Source organism: Trachinotus anak, unplaced genomic scaffold (assembly GCF_046630095.1).
Source record: "Trachinotus anak isolate AG129_WGS33_773 ecotype Australia unplaced genomic scaffold, CSIRO_AGI_Tana_v1 ptg000007l, whole genome shotgun sequence".
NCBI classification, from domain to species: domain Eukaryota; kingdom Metazoa; phylum Chordata; class Actinopteri; order Carangiformes; family Carangidae; genus Trachinotus; species Trachinotus anak.
This window is the reverse complement of record NW_027273858.1, coordinates 975,550-995,679: the sequence shown is the minus strand read 5'-3', so window position 1 is coordinate 995,679 and position 20,130 is coordinate 975,550. Positions and strand designations below refer to the sequence as shown.

Below are 20,130 nucleotides of genomic sequence, written 5' to 3'. Positions count from 1 at the left end.
CTGTAACTTCTATGGAGAACACTGAATATGAGCTGTGTCTGCAAGGACCATGTGCACTATATTTTCTGTCCACCATTTTATTTGAGGGGCTGGGTTTTGCCAGAAAAGACTTTTCTCATGCAACTTGTTGTCTGACCTCAGTTTATAGTTTATAGCTGTTCAGAACGTCCACACTGGAAAACATGGTGAAAACCTGGATGTCATAAAGAGAAGGGAGATGTGAGGGTGTTTAAATTTGAGGATAACGGGCTCTGTCCCTTTCTCACCTCCACGCAGCTTCACGACATGAAGTAGGTGTGAATGTTGGATTTACAGTTTCAGTAAAATATATACTTATACTTAATATACTTAAAACACAATTTCACCTGATCAAGTAACAAACAAATATAGTTTTGCAGTGGCGGTACCTACACTAAACTTGGGTGTATGCAACACGATTGCTGTTTACTGCTTGTGTAGGAAACACTGTCAGTGACACCACAAATTGTAAATTGCTGAGTCGTCGTTATGTAGGGAGGCAACCAGGAAGTGATTTTCAGATGCAGCTTCCAGTTACAAACTCGTAGTAAATCTTAGTTCTCCAACTGTACTTGTCTCTATAACAGAGAGAACTGAGAATGGAGAGAGAGAAGAGGTGGAGCTTTTAACTGAGAGCTATTTCTCAATTTACAATCAATTATGACGTCTTTTGTTAGGAGAAATCTTTTTCACTCTCACCTCTTTTGTCCCTTTCTATTGACGGAAAGGGTAACAATGGGCGGAACATCTATACTCACACAGGGGAAAGAGGTGTATGTGAGTGTGTGTGTGCGTTTATGTGTTTGTACGTGCAAAGACAAGAAGTGACGGCGGGAAAAAAGAAAAGGGAGAACAGAGAGGAGTTTGCCTTTACAGCGAGCCTGTTTAAGCCCCCCCCCCCCTTCTCATGGCAGAAAGGGAGCGTGAAAGAGAAAAGAAAGACAGAAAAGAAAGAAAAAGAATATGGGGAATAAGAGGGCCTGATTGGGTTTCTAACACGTATTCAGGCGAGCAAAGTGTGCTTGCATTGTTCCGCTCTCGCCCAGGGTAGGCGGTGAAAGAGAGCGACAACTTTGCTGCTCAATAGGGACAGAGTGAAAGAATGAGAGAGAGAAAAGAGTGAGAGTGGGAGAAAGTGAGAGCTGTGTGAGGAGGAAGGAGGGAGAGAAGCTCTCGAGCTGGGTTTTGTTTCAGGGTCAATGTTAGTCTTGATGTGCACTACAGTCTTTTTGACCTGGGTGTCACGTTTTATTCTTCGCTACATCTTCTCTCAGAGCTTGACGACACTGATGACTACTGAGGAAGACCTGGTGTTAGAGGGGAATTGTTTTCTGGTGGTAACCTTCTGTGTGTTCACCTCAAGTTTGCCTGCTGCAGTTACACAATAAGGGTGGAGATATTTTGCAATACTTTGGTCCATCTCTCAACACGTTTCCCTCCCCAGTCTGTGGCACTCAGCCCCATGTCGGCTCTAACTAAAAGCAGAACTCTTTAAAAAAAGATCACAAATATTCACCTTATTTTAAAAAAAGGCTAAATAATTTCCTAAAATGGAAGGCACTGTAGTGATTGGCTAAAGTTAAAGGTAAGTAGTGCGTTTGTTAGGGACTATTTTCAGCTGTAGGTTTGGTTTTGCCGCAGGACGATATTTGTATGTTAAATAAAGAAATAAGCCAGACCATAATGGGACTTTTCATAGGATTTGATGACAATAAGACAGAATATCACCATATTTATACTTTAAGTTCCAGTTACTGAAAATCTTGTATCTTTTTCCATCAGATAAAACACAAAGGCTAATTAGACTTTTTTCCCCCCCAAAATCACAAAAAAAGTAAATGTCATCATTTTAAATTTTATTTTGGCCATATTAAAAAGTTATCTAAAAAAATCTCTGAAATGAGCGGAGATGCAGCGCTGGGCAATAATTCAAGTCATATAATCACTGAATTACTTCTACACAAAATTTTGAATGAGTGCTTCCAAACAAATTGCAACCAAACACTATTATATGGATTGTTTAAGTTTTAGTTTTGTCTTTTGTAACAAATTACAGTGAGTGTTAGTTATATGTGATTCTCATGATATATATTCTTATCCAAATTATCATTATAAATGATAATGATTTTAAATAAAACCTCAGTGCCTGGTCAATAACATTTGGAACAAGCTCGGCTTCATCTTCATCTCGAGTATTTCTCCACACCGAGTGACTGGAGCCGTGTTTTTGTTCAATATGAAGATCATGTATTTTGGAAAATACCTCGTTTTCTCACTTTCCATCATCCACCTGACAAAGCCTTTGGTCTGGACTAAATGTCACTGTCGCCTGCCCCAGGCCGCAGCTCAACCCCCCCCCCCCCCCAGTGACTGACAGCTATCTATCGCTGTCAATCATCTACACCCCCTCCCCTCGGCCCAACCCCTCACGGCTGTGCTCAGGGTGCTTTAGCCTGGTGCTTGGTGCTACACTATCAGATGGCATGACAAATGACTTCTCCTTGGCCTCATTACACACACACACACACACACACACGCACACACATAACAGCACACTGACAAAACAGTCAGTCCATACACAGTAGCGCTCTCGACACCAGGCTCGATGTGTGAATACATCCAGAATCATCCACAGACTAACAAACACTCACATATCCATTGATAATAGATCATTTCAAAGGATGTAAATGTTCTAAATATTCACTTCTCTCTTTTTTCCTCACCAGCCCCTGATATTGATTGTCCTTATCTGTCATAATTCAGCACAGTCTGAGCTCATTGCAATCACTCCTCACAGATAGACTGTGAAAGGAGGAGGGGGCATGTCTATCAACTGGCCATGAAAAGCAGAGATAGTTGTCGTTTCTATACATTTCCATTTCTGCCGTCCATTCAATAAATTCTATACGTTCTACCAACTCTTTATGAAGCTACTCTACACATCACTGTGGATGAGGAAGATCCTCCTCTCTTCAATTCCCTCTTAAAACAAAAATTTCTTCTTTCTCTCATTTTCTTTCTTCTGTCCTTTTTCCGTGTTTGCTCTTCGGGGTCCTCAACCTGCCGCACTGTGGTATTCTCACCTGTGCCTGGTGTGAGCGGCTTCTCTTTTTTTGCAGGCAGTTGCATGGACACCCGTCTCTGGTTCAACACCCTCAAAGTGCTAATTGACACCACACGATGCATTACTCCCCTCTCCTTCTGCCTGAACCCAGACCTTCACAATCACCAACAAGTGTCATATGTCATTCACTTTACTGTTCTGTGGCTGTTCACTGCTTTCCAAGTTTATGAAGTAATAACAGTCAAAGGCTTCACCTGTCTAAGGTCCTCGGTCTCTACCTGTCTGATGTTCTCTGAAAAACAATCTGCATCAAACCGGATTCTGACCGACACAGTAACAGTGTTAGACCAGTAAAATGTGAAGCATGAAGAGATGTGTGATAACTTTGGTGCTCATATAGTGGTGGGGTCAAATGTTTGTATGAAATCTGTGGCAATGATTTTCATTTTTTTTGTGAGAAATGTTTTGGTTTGTTTACCAGCTGCGCTTGGTGAAGATTTTATGTAAGAGTGTAAATGTAATAAAACATGTTTTTCACCCTGAAAAATTATAGCCAATACCTGGATTTGAGGCCTTAAATTGAGAATCTTCTAGAGGCCATTGATACCTGTGGAAAAGGGAAAAAAATCTGGCCCTGCACAACTCAGCTTGTCCAGATTTAACATGACCTAGTCTTACATTTACTAGCTAATACCGTGTTTGGCATATCCCCCACGTTGCTTATGTACACACAGCGAGTACCCAGGTTCTGGTGGGCTGCAGCAGCAGGAGGTGGCAGATGATGTCTACTAGTGTCTCCTCTTATCACTGCAAAGGAACAGCTTGTTTTATTATGCACTGTGATTCAGCTTTGTACTTTTTATGTGGCTCTGTAAAGAAATAAATTCTACTGACTTACAAATGTTCATCTGACCAGGTGTACAGCTCCACAGAGGAGCTGGTTGCAGCACACTGGGTATAGTGCTGCAGCTATTCACCAGCTATCACATTCTACGGCATATTCCCATATTACTTATATCTAACCAATTTCTTCAGGGCTACTTGAGCACCTGGAGGGGGGTGAGGGGCAGTTAGCAGATATGGGATTGGGTCTCTCCCTTTTCCTCCACTATGGTTATTGTCAACAGGGTAGCATTCATGCCTAACAGGGCCACCAGAGGTTATCGCTGAGCCAGAGTGTGTATGAGAAGAGGAAATCAAGCTGCAGGAACCCGACGCATATCGTTCTGTGTAGCCCTCAGGGCCAGAGAGGGGACAGGGCCTCTGTGTGTGTCTGTGTGTATATGAGTGTGTAGTAACAGAGTAAAGGGGGAACAGCAGTGTGCATTTGTGTGTTTGGCGAGTGTGTATGGAAAAAGTGAATGAGCACACAAAGGGCCAGAGGGACAAAAGGAAAATGGGGATGCGTGCATGTGTGCAGCTCCACCTGTGAATGTGCAGATATGGTGACGCAGGGCAAGGAGGAATATAGGTGTGTGTGTACGTTTGCCTTATGAAGAGAATGGGTTATTCAGCTGAGGTAAGTGTGTGCATATGTGTGTGTTGAGATGAAGCATGAAACCAAAGAGGAGTCCCACTCAGGATAACAGCTAATACACACCAGCAAACACATTCACACCCCCCTCCTGCACTATTTTAAACACACATACAAACAAAACAGTCTAATCAACACAGGACAAATATGTTCTTATTACACACACACACACACACACACACACACACACACTGACACCAACACACACAGCAGAGGCAGTTTAGTAAGCGCGCAGCAGGCTGCTGGGTTAAGATACCATCTCACCTCAGTCGCACTTTTGGACACACAGTCACGTACACACATCACAACGGGGGGATGTCTTATGAAAACTGTCATTCTGCCTGTAGTGTGTGTGTGATTTTGAGTACACATATTTGCCTTCTTTCATCCCCCCTCAGACCACATAAACACACATACACTCTATATCCAGGGATTAATGGCAGATCTCTAAATAAGGCCAAATGGAGATGTGGATGGGAGGGAGTTAAGTGGTGTGAAGGGCCCAGCAGTGGCTGCCTCTTACCTTTTTGTTGTTTTCTTTAATATCCTGAGGATTGAGCGACTTGTAGTCTCTGGAAGAACAGTGGAGGCAGGCAGAGAAAGAGAGAGAGAGAGAGAGAGAGAGAGAGAGAGAGGAAATGGGAGACAGAGAGACAGCGGAGACAGAGTTGCGTTTAAATATGCGTCACATGTAATGGCATTAGAACTGTAACATGCAATTTCATAGCAGTGCAATCAACAGAACCAATAGAGTGGAAAATATGTAAAAATAACACACCAGTGCAAAGACACACAAGCATAAACACACACATGTACACAGAGGAGGGTTCTGATAAATTATCATCATGTCTGCCCTCCTGATGGGGCTGCAGGTCTTCCATATGCTGTACTTTTGAGTGTTACACATTTAATACTAAACGTTAAAGGAATCTCTCTCTCACACTCACACTCACACACACACACACACACACTGGATACTTAAAAGTTTCACACAGAATTACAATCACACACACAAGAATGAGATTAGTGTTGGCAGCAAACATGCAACGTGTATTCAGATGTGAGTATGACAGATTGTGCGTGCCAGATGTGTGCACACATCTGTCACCTTAATCAAACACACCGACAGGAATGACGGGTACAGGATCACAGCATGATGACAGGTTAACTGTGCAAATATGATACCAAGTCACCAAACGAGTCTTAATCCAATATGAATATACAAAACTTTCAACCGACCTTCTGAAACGGTTACAACAAACAAAACTATGACTCACTGTTCTCAATTCTAGCCCAATTCTACACTGTAAGAGAAACATTTCTGTGTGTGTGTGTGTGTGTGTGTTTCGTACATTATGTCAGGTCTGAAGTGGTGCAGCAGGGCACAGAAGGCCAGCCCATTCCTCCAGGAGGTGGTGAAGTTAGTGATCTTCACCCCACGGTAGTTCTTGGTGACCTCGCGACACCAGGCCAGCAGAGACTGGCTGGCGTTCGGCTTCCCTCCCAGAACCGGACTTGGGACGGGGCTGGGCTGCAGGGCAGAGAAGAGGAGGAGGAGAGTTTAAAGGGGTGTGATTGGACATGAACACAAGGGGGCAAGTATTGAAAGGGGAGGAGAGAGAGATGTTTTGTTTTTATTTAATTGGAATTTCCCCAGGTTTAAGTGTACAAATGCAACATGTTGATATCCAGCAAATCATGAGTTGTTTTGGGTCACACAAGGTCTATCGCTGATTTTTATACTATCAAGGACAAAAAAACATTAATACTGATAAATGTGGGCACTCCCCCCCAAAGTCTGAGCTCCTTTCACTATTTATGTCTCAAAAAAGTGCTGCACTTAGCAACCACCACCCATCCACCCAATTAGCATGTCATACTGACATACAATGAGCCTGCACATGCACACACATGCACACACACGCACACACACAGACACACAGCATAATGAAGGGTCATTCACAAAGCGCCGTATGACCGTGGATAATGTAAACATCTTATTAATTAGCTCCGCCTTTGAAGTCTTATCTGGGTCGAAAGCTTTCACCATTAGGAGCATTTCCTCTCCCAGACTCCAAATCCCACAAATCCTTGGTGGCACAGAGACACTGGTCTTCCTCTGATGGCCGGCAGAACCAATGCTATTCTGATTATTCAGCTGGCTATTCACTAATCTGGTCATGGAGCGACAGATATGGATTAATTCTCTTAGATCATTTCAGGGGAGAAATGGCAAAAATGTCACTGAGATTCGATTAAATTCATTAGAGGCTAGAGATCAAAAAAAGGCTGTGAAATTTGTCCAAAATCCAAGTGGATATCACTGTTGTATGCAAGACAATAACATTAACACATGACTAATAAGGCCGATTTCCTTAATTACATGGCACCATATGTTTCATAAAGCTTAATTTGCTTCGCTTTATCCTCTTTAAGTGTTACACAAAATAAGATGAACTTTTAAACACTAATACGAATATTTAAGAAAATATACAGTGTAAATTTTCAAAGATACTGCTGCACACACCACCAGACTCCAGGCTCTTGTCTGCTCTGTTTTGATTCTGTACTTGCTTGTCCAATATTCCCTTAAAGGACTGTAATAATAAGCACATTTTGTCATGATAATGACCACCAAAGCGAGTTAACCCAGTTTTTCAGACACACAGTGAAGGCCTGGAGAAACCACAGCTCTCTGCATTGTCACTGCCTGAGTCTCAGCTCTGTAGTGAGGCTTGTGGTGGCCGACCAACCCCCTCTGTTGGTGGCTTTGTGCTGCTGCAAGAGCAGGAAATTTAGGACAGCAGTGATGGGAGTCCTGACTTAGGACAAATTTGTCATTTGAATTTAGGGAAACAGAATTGCTGAGCGATGGTTTGCTGACTTGAGCATGATTAAACCTTTGGCAGAACATATGAAAACTTGCAGAGGGTTTTGCAGGGAAGGAAAAGGAGGAAAGAAAAAAAACACTTGATGTCTACTTTGTACACTTTTTATCCTGTGTCCCTGTGTTCGTGCTGGAGACAGATTTTATGACACTAAAATACAGTGGGTTTGAAATGTCAACAGGCATAAACAAGAGTGGTACTAGAGCAGCATGGGCGAGTTAGCTGCAGCCTGTAAGCACCTGGATGTTTCTTGCCTCTTGCTCATCTATTGTTGTAGTTTAACCTGTGACCGCGAGCCTGGAGCCTGCTGAGATGCCACAAGGGCCAAAACAGATGAAAGAAACTGGAGGCCATCTCTAATAGCAACTCCTAACCTTTGTACCAGTGTGTGTGTGTGTGTGTGTGTGTGTGTGTGTGTGTGTGTGAGTCATGCAGGCCCCTATGGCAGTCTCAGTACAGGGAGACGGTAGCAGGAGCCTGAGGGGCGGACACTTGACATTTCCGGCTCATCTTTAAAAGAGGGCCTTAACCTTTCCCCACAGCTTCTCCAGACACGTTTTAGGCAGCCTCGACAATGCCTGCGTGCCGCTCAAACAAATGGAAAAAAAAGGAGGAAAAAAATGATATAAAAAGTCAGAAAGTCAATAACGATTGTAACATGTTCGCAATTACTGTACGGGGATGTGGAGAGAAGTCAACGTACAGGAAACAAGGAATTGTTTTTTGACTTCATCCTAATATTTTTATCACTTAACATAAATATATGACTGACTAATCAGACACAATCTGGATGTTCAGACCTTAAAAGAAATTATACATTTCTGTACATTTCCTTACACATTGAAAAAAACTTGTTTCTCTAGTCTTCTGCTTTCGCCACTTTTTTTGTGTATGTGTCAGTAAAAAAGTGTGTGTGGGTTTGCAGAGTTGCAGTGTGGAGTGGTCTTCCTCCAGGCCTTCCCTTTCTGCTTTTTCAAGTGACGGTTGAAAGTAGCTGTCTAATTTGAGCGCCCTAATTACCTGGGATTAGAGACCAGGTGCTATTAAAGCAATTAGACACACAGCACACTCCAGTGCCGCAGCCCCTACACCCTAGCCAGCGGAAAACACACACACACACACACACACACACACACACACACACACACACACACACACACACACACACACACACACACACACACACACACAATAAAACAGCTAGTGGGAGAAAAAAACACATACATTAGCCAGTGGGACACAAAGACTTTACGGCTCACTCTCTAATACACACCAACCCACCTATCCACATACAGGTGTCTGAGCCAACAAATAAACATTCACCATAATTGCACTTTAAAAAGATTTTTTTTTTAAATTAAAAAAAACTTGCAAAAATGTACTTGTTAAAGAGTCAAATGACTCAACTTTAAAAGCCTCTGTTTGTCAAAAACATGTTGTTTAATGAGAGGAAAGGTTCTTTCCTTCAGTCCTGACTGACTTACATTGACCCCAAGTTCATCACAACCCAAACTGATGTAATTTTCTCAATCGGCGGCTCAGACTGTTCCATTATGCTCTGTCCTGATAAAAGGTTTACAAATGCATCTACACTCTCAAGCTTCCATATCCATCAAATATTGAACAAATACCATATCTTCTTCTACAGGAACTGGCTGCATTTCCTTAAGACACAAACACGGGAGGAGTGAAATTTTCATGAGGAGCAGAAATGCACCCTGACTTATCAAACAGTTTGCTGTCTTGCCTAAAGGAAGGTGTGCACATGTATGTATTGTGTGTGTGTGTGTGTGTGTGTGTGTGTGTGTGTGTGTGTGTGTGTGTGTGTGTGTGTGTAACACTGACACAGCCATGTAGCTAGCTCGGCTCGAGGGTAGGATTAGCGGAGAGCATTGCCTCGGCCCACAAACATTCCATATTAAAAAATGAAAAGGCAACCTTCATTACTATCAGTGGCACATAACCTCCCCTCTTCCTCCTCCTCTGCTACTATTATACACAGCCCTAACAGCCTGGGCGAAAAATACAAGCCACTGACAAGAGATTCCATTATTCCTGATTCCTCAGTGTCAACAACACACATCTGACGGGGCAAAGAAAGAAAAAAATGGAAGAAGGGAAAAGGATGTGAGAGAGAAAGAAGGGGGGTTAAGCTCACTACAATGCCTGAATGACAAGATAGGAGGAGGGAACCTGGAAATGGAAGCATCCAGGTTCCTGTTGGTGCTGGAGTCAGGGGGAGGATTTCTGGTGTCAGCAATGTAATTTTGAAAAGGTGGGAAGTGATTCGAGATCGGGAATCATGGCTAAAGCGAATGAACCATGATATGGAAAATTATTAAACTGTCCCAGGTTGATTTTAGGTCTTAAGCAAAAGATCAATTCTGTAGCCAAGTTGGAATTTGTTGCTTTTAGACTTAATATATTCCAATATCTACTGTAGTGTCTAAGGTCAGAGGTCATTTAAAATACTTTTCAGAGTAACTTAGCAAACTGCCATTGATTTACAATGGGTGCAGTACAACAGTTAATTCTACTTCACCAATATTAGACACAACATTCTCATGATAAAAAAAGTAACCATAACTAACCATAAAGTTAGTATAAAAAAATGTCATTTAATTGATCAATGTGGGGATTTATTTTTAGATCAAAGTCAGCTGCTGAGCAGCACTCCTGAACATGTCAGGGACACCTCAGCAGCGTGGGTAATTCCAGACTCAGAGTAACAGTGTGAAGACCGTCAACTACTGGGTCAACCTGTTGGCCCAGATGGAGATGGACAAAAGTAAACAAAGTCACACGGAATCATACTATTTATACTATCTGACAACTAAAGAGCATGGAGGCCATTAAAACTGGCCTTTCAGAGTCATAAAAAAGATACAAGTCAAAAGCTTTAAGTGGCAGCTTTGTCTCTCACGCCAGGGCAGAACGCTTCAATGGGAACTTAACTGGCCTAAACCCAATGACATAAACCCACAACTCTGTGGAGAGAAAAGAGCTTCCATGTCTTTCCAATCTCACTTTCATGGCTTCAAAGCAGTGTCACAGAGTGTCAGATTTGAGGAGGTGTTGAATCTCATACTCTTTAAAACTTGTAATCCGCTCAAGAAGCCTACGGCTACAAAAAAAAAAGGACACACACACACACACACACACACACTGCAAAGCACACATAAACACACAGACTCACTTCAGATGACAACAGTGTCTTCAGTGTAATTGCATAGATACTGTATATGCATCACTCAAGCTCTAATGTACTGATACTGAACAGCAGCCACAGACATACTGAAGTGAAGGCAACACACTACACACACAAACTTCCAGACATACTGTATGGATAAACATGATTTATAAAAAACACTCAGCTCTTATCCAAGATGCACACACACACACACACACACACACACACACACACACACACACTTGAAAAACATTAATACCTATTCACATTTAAGAGGATAAAGGTTGGTGCACTTAAGTGGCCTGTCCATCCTGCAACTGAAAACCTCTCATCTGATTGACTGAGCTCCAACTACCAACATGCTCAATTATTTAATTGTACCTTCAATCAAAACAAGCCATTTGTTTAATCTGGTTTTCTGTGTCCAACGTCTTCACATTAGAAAAAGACAAGGCAGAGAAGAAGAAGAAGAAAAAAAAAAAAGGATGATCACCTCACGTCATCTTACCCATGAAATTATGCTTCGGATTTCAAACTGGCTGCATGAGAGCAGAGGGGAGGGAGCAAAGTCCAATCAAAAGTTCAATTATGTAAATGGAGATGTGGAGTGGATGGAACAATAGGGAAAAGGGAGGGGAGGGGGGCAAAAGGCTGGAACAGGAGAGGAGAGCGAATGTAGCGTGAAAAATAATACACATTAACATACAAAGGAAATATCACATTACTGTTGTAATCACACTGAGGAGGGGCTCCTTCCAGAGAGAGCCGTGAGAGAAAGTGTTTGTGCATGTATGTGTGACTGTGCATGAAGACGCCGTTTGGTTAAGTCAGGCTTCGTTTTGTGTGTGTGAGCAGGTGGAGAGAGAGCGATAACCTTTACACCTGAGAGCTTGCAGGGAGGTTGAATATCTGACGGACTGAACCTGCTGCTTTTGAGCAAGGCATTCAGCTGCTAAGCCACCAAGCCAGACAACATTTAACCGTTTGTTCCATGTTTTTGACAAATCTTTATGCCATGACTTTGTGTATTATCACAAAGTAGAAAAATATGTAAATACATTCATCATGATAGTGGTAATGATTGGGGGTTTGCTAGTGATTCGCTCAGAAGCAGATATGCTTCCCATCTTGCAGTGAACCTGCAGGCCAAGACAGAGGGCCTTTCGGCAGTTGGCTACTGAGATGTAAAATGCAAAAATCGGGAAAAGCGGTTTCCTTTTCCAGGACCATTTTGCTTCCAAGGCCTATTCTGCTCCAAAGGCATAACCATGCAAAGCAGCAGGAAAAAAGCAGAACGGAAAAGGACAGACAAGGCTTGAAATTGAAATAAAAACGATTCACTGAAAAAAAAAAAAAAAAACATCATGAAATAACACAGTTTGGAGGAGGCAACAGACAAAGGAGTGACGGTGCCAGCTTGCAGTGTGCCCATCCGCCCGCTTGCTCATCTAACGTGTAACACAGGGGCATAATGCGGTGTAAGCGCTGGCTTTAGCTTGTCATGGAAACGGCAGTAGCATTACCCACACTCACGCCTCTGCAAATTAGCTTTGGCTGAGAGAAAGAAAAAAAAAAAAACAACACGCAGGGTGGGTAGGTTTGGGATTGAGGGTGTGTATCTGTGTGTGCGGTGAAGGTAGTGTGTGGTGGGGGGTCGAGGGTATGGAAGCTGGGATTCAGTTGGGGACAAAACAAGACAACATCACTTTATGGTAAAAATGTCCGACACCCTTCCTCCTGAATCCATCTCCCTCTTTTTTCCTCCTGTGGGTGACACAGATCCAACAGCAGATTACAAACTCCTTCTGGGCAAATCCCCTCTCATCGTCCATCACTCACATGAGGACTCAACCACCTCAAAAATTACACTGTCACCACCTCAGAGTGAAGAGTTCAAGGTCTGGTTTGTCCACCTGTCCTCTTTGTTGCTGTATCACTCTAATAAAGTTTCCATGGATGTACTGGTTTGAACCCAACATCCAAAATGGTGACTGTCAGGTCAACTGCTGTCGTTGTCTTTGCTGTTGTTAACAGGTATAATTAATACCCAGAGTTACGGCACCAGTGAAGCTGCCACTGTTAATCTGATGTGACTTATTTGTATGTATTATAAATAAGACATAACAGCACAGAAATGTTTGAGGTCATTTAGAAACACAGTCATTATTACATCAGAGAGCACTGACAAGTATGTTTCCACTGTAAAATGACCCAATGAGTGTGTATTGTGGTCCAAATTCTAAAATAAAAAAATAAAATAAATTAAAGCAAGAGAAAAAGAGAGGGAGGACTGATGAAATGTCAATATCTGTCTTAGTCTCAGAATCCAGTATCTGTCATCTTATACTGTTTCAAAGAGCAGCCACATTACGAACAACATGTAAAACATATTATCTTCTAACAGCACTGACTGTGCTGGTCATTATTAGACTGATCAGAGTGACAGACGTGAACTAGTGAATCTGTTTCATGCTGTGATGTTACACACTATTGGCCTGGCAAATTAACTTCCTTGAAATTTTTAACATGTAGTTTAAAAACCGGATTTTAAAGAATCAGGAAAGAGAAGCCAGTGCCCGCCCACACACCTCTTCGCTCTTCCTCCACCTCCTCATCTTCCTCAGGTGAATAATTAAGCTTTTGGAGGAGGAAGCAAAGGAGGAAGAGAAGACGTTGGGGGTGGCTCTTATAAATCTATACGGTATTAATCTCCTTTAACTGCCATCTTCAACAAACAAATTAGTGGTGCGATGGATTCAGAGATCAGCTGTGCTGATAACACCACTATTTATCAATTAATCTAAGCCTGGGCAGGGAAGGAAAACTCATTAAGGAGGCCACTTTAGGAATTATGCTCCGCAGGTAAAGAGCCTGACTGTGTGTAGGTTCGAGGTGTGTGTATATGTGTACGTGGGGGATCTTGACACAGCAGTTGCTCGCCCTCGCCCCCCCCCCACTACAGACTGCCATTGTCCAGTGCAGCGTGGGCTCCAAAGTGATGAGAGGGGTGATAGCACAGCCAATTAAAATGAACATAATTACAAAGTCACCCCTTTGACTCCTGATCAGAATACACATGCATCAACACGCACATACTGAGAGAGGAAGAGTGTGGTGGGGGAAAATCCTACACAGAAGCAGGGAGGAAGAAGGAGGATGATGACAGGAGCATCGATAGAGAGAGTAAAGAGAAGGAAACAAACGTGAGGCAATAGTTCATGGTGTATGATTGATACTTTACACTAAACTCTAAAACTCTAAAACCTCACTGTGGTTGGACCTGGAGTTTCTGGCTTTGTGTCTAGTGATGGCATCCATCACTACGCCGCTGCTACACCAGTGTTTGACATGTTAACATGCTAACGTTAGCATGCAATCAGCTCACAGGAATTCAGTCGAGAGATTATGAGGTTGACTTTGACTGATGGTGCCCGATGAAAGGCAACAGGATTAATTCAATCCGACAGTCACCACTGGTTTATATGGACCAACAGAACCACCAGTGACTGACCGGGGTCACGGCTGCTGCACTGAAACTAAGGAACCAACCAAACAGAAAATATTTCAGTGAGCGACCTCCTGTATGTTCTGACTGCATTATAAATCGAGACAGGACTCCATGATCAAACCTTGCTGAGGACAGCTGAGCTCCTGCCAGTGTGCTGAAATAAAAGCTAAGGGAATGATCCCCCTCACTGATCTACGAGTTAAGCACTGAAAATGCCACTTAGTATTTCCTATGGCACATATGAGCACACACCTGCATACCATAACAGTCCAGAAGAGGGGGGCTGCTGGAGGGCTTTATAAAGAGGCAATTAAAGCCTTATCATTTCTTCACTCGCTATCCTTTCCTCAAACACAGACACAAGAGTGCTCGCACACACACACACACACTTAAACACACGCACACAATGTGAAAGACAAATCACTCAGACTAATTCATAAGGTACTTCTAAGGTCCTTTTTAAATTATGGAGAACGGTTGGTTTAATTCAATTAAAATGTAGCAGGGGCCACTTAAGGATGACGGGAGGAAGGTATGGCATGACTAAGTGAGCGCGGTTTTTGGGAATGTGTGGGGGGTCTTAGACCCTCTGGGGGTCCAAGGAGTTTTCAAGTGCATGGGCTTCTATCTCCTCACCCGAAGCCCCCTTAAACCTCACCCCAAAACCCTGGATCCTTCTGGGTTTAAGCCCACACACACCTGGAGGACTGGGGCCGATTAAGACCAGATTAAGATAAAGTTACCCCTTCTCCGGCCGCTATGTCATTCAAACCCCTGGATAGTCGGACACACAAGACAAAAAGGCTTGGTTCATTCCCATATACACACACAGGCATGCACACACAAAGGACTTTCTGGTCATCCTCATAAGCCCTATTAGTCTGCTATAGAGCCTCTCATAGCAGACATCAATCATGGAGGGATTAGTCAATTCCCTCTCTAAATGAGTGGCAAGGGAAACTTCCCTTCAACTCTAAAGCAGGTCTCTCTCTCTCAGAGATTACACAGCGATTTGTTTTCATTTTGTTCCATCTTCATCGTTTTCTGTTTGACTTGCTTTTCATTTCTCTCTCTCTTGCTCTGCGTATTCCTTCGTTCTCTCCTGCTTGCAGCTTGTGAGGTAATCCTTGGCAGATAAAACTAAGGAGGACTTACCAAAGGCAGATTACAAGCGGCGCTTTGCGGAAGGCCCTTTTACACCAGCCGGAGCGGGTATTGAGGAGAGTGAGCTCTTCGCAGTGCTTAACTTGTGAACTCGACATGCACCCAACAGAGGAAGAGGTGGAAAAATGATAGCTGCATTACAGTAAGTGGATCAAAATATATCCCTCACAACACGCACAAGATTGTGCATTAGTACACACAACACATACGCTGTCTGTGTATAAAATTGTATTTGGAATAGCCACGGAAACTTCTGTTTATTCACTTAAAATCACTAAACATATCAATGTCTGTGCTGTGAGACTTCAGGCTCAACACTGAGTATTAAATCAGAATTATATTTAATATTATTTTCTTTTTCACTGGATCCCAGAGTTAGTTGACTCAAAGATTTATCAAAGTATCTTTATCCAGAAAACAGGCCAAACTAAAATTGACTGTAAGGCAACCTAATCCAGAACATCACCTAATCTGAACATTCCTTAAACTTTTTAATCTGTTGAGACAGAGCTCAAACTGTTGAGATTCTTCAGTGGTCAGAAAACCAGTCCACCTGACTTGATGACAGCGATGCCTTGCAGCGTGAAACAACAACAGGAAGCCCAAAGATCGAACCTAGACCGCATGAGAGAAGAAAACTGGGTCTCCTCTCTCCCACAAGATCCAATGACAGACTGCAAATAAAGAGTTGGGGAGGGGTCCACACAGGGAAAAAGCAGACACTGAGAGGTACTGACTTAGTCGTACTCCTCTCAAGGATTATTCTCCTAATATTACACAGCTTATGGAGAGGCCAATGTGGCCAAAGAGAGCAACTGAGGCTTCAATGCCCTGGTCTCAGAAATAGACCACTTCCCTGCTAATATGGATTCCAGGGTCTGACATTTAAAAACAACAGTCTTCTCATCCTTCACTTTAACTTAACTATGTTCAGTAGCTACACAGATCATACTGGGATTATTATCTGCACTGCTTATTATGCTTGTTATTTCATTTTTGTCCACAATTAGTTTAGGTTGAACAAGATGTAAAAAAGATGTAAATTTAATAACCTTAATTCACATTTAACTTGTGGCAATGATGCTCACAGAACTGCCCAGTTTCAAATTCAAATATTTCCATGACAGGAAACCGCAATCCTTATATAAAGCTACATATAATAAGTACAAAAAATAAAGTTCACACTTATTATTATTTCTCAGGCTCAGACTGGTAAAGGCCACAGTGTTTTGACAACACTGCTTAGAAATAGGAGAATGTAGTAGATGAATTCATTCTACAATATTTAGTCTTAGAAAGTTGCCAATGCCCATTGCCTATTAAACATCATGAACATAAGAGTTTCTGTAAGTCCTACATCTGAAAGTCCTCCTGTGAGGGGATGTCAAACTTATCAGAGAAGATGGAATAACTTTGGACTGGATGTGATGATAACAAGATGAGAGACCTTGGAAAGGGGAGAGATCAGAAGACAAGAGATGACTGTCCTTGTCTCTTGGGCTCCCCTCTGTCCTCCAAAAACATCCCTCAGTCGTCACGGCAACCTCAGTAACACTTGACAGTGTGGATGTGGTCCTCTCCTGCCGCGTACCCCGGTGAAAGCTAATTAAGAAATATCGCAGCCTTCTGCGAACTCAATTAAATAATGTTAATTTATTCTAATTTCAATTTGGAGGTAGTCTGAACTGAAGGAGAGGCTGTGAAAACAAAGTCTGGGAGAGGAAGGAGAGCTGTGGCCTCTGCCTCCCCCGGCACAGGAGCTCTCACAACCTGCAAAACTCTATTTAATTTGAACCCTTTGATTAACATAAGTAATCACACAAGCCCTTCAACTGAAGGGGAGACAGAAAACATACCTCTGGTGTTGGTTTACTTTCTCGCTGCTGGAAAGAATGAGTGTGTGCATGTGTGTGCGAATAAGAGAGAGAGATAGAGGGAAAAGTGTAAAGACATGGAAGATATGGTTCAGGCTGTAAGTTATACCTTTTTACATTATAGTTTGAACAGAAAGCAGCACATGGAGTTAGACGATATTGACAAAGATTACAGTGAAGAAATAGACACAGGTGCTTCGAAAAACCCACGAACCATAAAACCAACGTATATGATAAGCAACACAAAATATAGTTTGTTCTTTAGCCATTAACCTTAATTTAACAAAGCAAACAATAATTTCAGGACATACTTAACCCACAAAGCAGCACCAACTAAAAGTTGGAGATGTCGTACTCCTTCTAAGATTCTTTGTGTAGATATTAAGATAATATGGAACTTCTTTGCTCAAACTTTTGTCCACAGACATATGCCAGCTTCCAACTTTTCTTATATGAAAATAAGGCTAATAATTCATGAACCGGAAACTTGATAAAAATCCAAAGATCAGAGCATCTAAGTGTAGAGCGGTCTGACTACGAAATAGAGATGGAGATGAAACAAAAGGAGGAGCAGGGGATCACTGAATTACAGGGAGGGGTGAAATCAGCCCCAGGGAAAAGAGATGGACTGAATCAGACCAGACAGAGCTCCCAGCCCGCCCAACGGGAACTCGCTCTGTTCATTTAAATTAATCCCACAGACGTTTCCATCCTTCCAGCTCCTTCACAGATGCTAAACTTAAACTTGACGCCTTTGAGGATCTATATCTCCCAGACAGGACGATGGACAAATACACCGGCACAGATTGACACAAGCACAAGTGTGCACACCCCTAAACAACCACAACCGCAGGGACCCGGAGCAAGGTTTTTTTCCTTCAGGCTACGTCCACACGAATACGTTTGAATTAAAGTGCATCACTTCCAAGTTCAGATTTTAGTTTTCAAGATATTAGTTTTCAAGCCCCTAAAACAAAGACTTTTGGAAACGCAACTGGTCCCGTTATAGTTTGAAAACTCCGTAGATTTGATGGTAGGAACTGAGACTAAGTGAAACCATGACGCACACACTCACGTTTGGTTCTTGATTGGATCTTATCAGTTACAATGTCTCCTTCTAATTCGTCACTTTTCCAGAAGAAATCACGGCATCAAAAAGAATGGTCATGTGATGTGTGCTTTCAGCCGTGTTAGCAGAGATTATTTTTCATACAGAGCTAAAACACTCATCATTATTCTTTTGAAACATAGTTTTAAAATGAAAACGTACATGTGTGGACTTGCATTGACGGTTCGTGCTCTATAATATCTACTGGCTTTTGCAAAGACCTACAGTCTGCTAAGCAGCATGGATAAGAAAACAAAATGCTTTTGGAAACTCTATAGATGGAGCAGGCTGCCGTTTAGTCCTGTCCATAAATCACAAGCGCTGAACGTGTGCTCCACTGGCAAACATCCAAAGCTTGAAGCTCTTGTTGGAGCTTAATGTAAATCCGATCCATATGTGTAATACCTGTATATGGAGTAAGTGGGCGCACACCATATGTCCATTACATGTTCTGATTTTCCACAAGCTGGCAGTGAAGTAGGTGTTTTTAATGCAATGAGGAGGAGGATAAAATTACAGCTAAGACAAAGTTTAATGCTAAATCTGAGTGAATATACACAAGGCAAGAACAAGAGACACGAGCCAAAATATGACAGTCTTCATTTTTAGAATATGTGTTTTAGTGGCTTAGATCATAATTTCCCTATGAAGGTAATCCATAATAACCTTCCCCACATCCTTCCTCTGCACTGCTGAACCCCGCCTTTTTTATTTATTTCTACCTTTTAAATGTCACAGAATCACAGAAACAATATTTGGGCACTGAAGCTCTGACCCTTCCACTCTGACTATTTGTTGGATGTTACTATGGTGATCAAGCAGCCGAAGCTTGTTCAGCTGCTGCACTTACTTTTACCTTGAGTATACCTACTGAATACATTTGTAAAATGTAAATAGGATAAAAGACATGCTTATCTCTTTTGGTTAGCAAAGCTTTCATTTAACAAACTGCATATGAGACATTTCATACCCTTCAGGGCAGGTTGTACATACTTTCAATATATCAATTTCTATTCACATTCTGAGATTAGACCAAGTTGTCTGTGTGTGTGTGTTTATCTTGGTCCTGCACACCAACTGCCCACATGAATAGTTAGTGGAAATAGATGGAGAATTCACACCTTGAAACCTTTTATATAAGAGAAGTAGAGGTTAGTTGTGTTTTAGGGGAAGGTTATAACAGCCCCAGCACATTTTCACTAAACTGAGCCTAAGGCATATTAGAAACTATAAGAACAGATACATAGCTGCATGTGAACACAAGCACACATCTACACTCTGTACACGTTCATAGTGTGATGATGTGTTGGTTTCGTCTAGGCCTCTCATAGTGGGAATGTCTCCTCTTAATCCTCTCTGACTTCATACATTCAAAGGTCATCTCACAGCCTACACATGGCTGAAGCGTGCGTGCGTGCGTGCGTGCGTGCGTGTGTCATAGTGCCTTGTGTGAATAAGAAAGAGAAACCTATTCACACCAGCAGTATATGTCAACAAACCCTGTAGGCCTATCCTTGTTTACTGTGAACATCCTATCTCTCTTTCTACAATTCCCTGGCCATCTTCCTTCTCTTCCCCCCCACTACTCTTCTTTCCTCTACCCTTCACTATCTTCCACCTATTCTCCTTCACCGCACCCCCACCCCTCAAACACCCTCCAATCCTCACCCACAATTCATTCTTCACATCCCTCCCTCCCTCCACCCCCAGCTCCAGAGGCAGGGGCATCTCTTGGCGAAGTGTGGCCCACCACAGGCCACTGGCTTTGGGTAATTAAAGTGG

The 20,130-nt window shown here is 42.4% G+C and overlaps 1 protein-coding gene across 6 annotated transcripts in view; it reads right to left on the bottom strand.

The window, feature by feature from the left end:
* ehbp1 (EH domain binding protein 1) overlaps positions 1-20,130 on the bottom strand; it is a 132,484-nt gene that overhangs the window by 63,867 nt on the left and 48,487 nt on the right. For all 6 annotated transcript variants that reach the window (XM_071479834.1, XM_071479839.1, XM_071479838.1 and 3 more), the window contains 2 exons: positions 5,969-6,147; positions 5,140-5,188 (listed from right to left, as the gene is read on the bottom strand). In XM_071479834.1, coding sequence (XP_071335935.1) covers positions 5,140-5,188; positions 5,969-6,147 — 228 coding nt within the window. The remainder of the gene's footprint in view (positions 1-5,139; positions 5,189-5,968; positions 6,148-20,130) is intronic.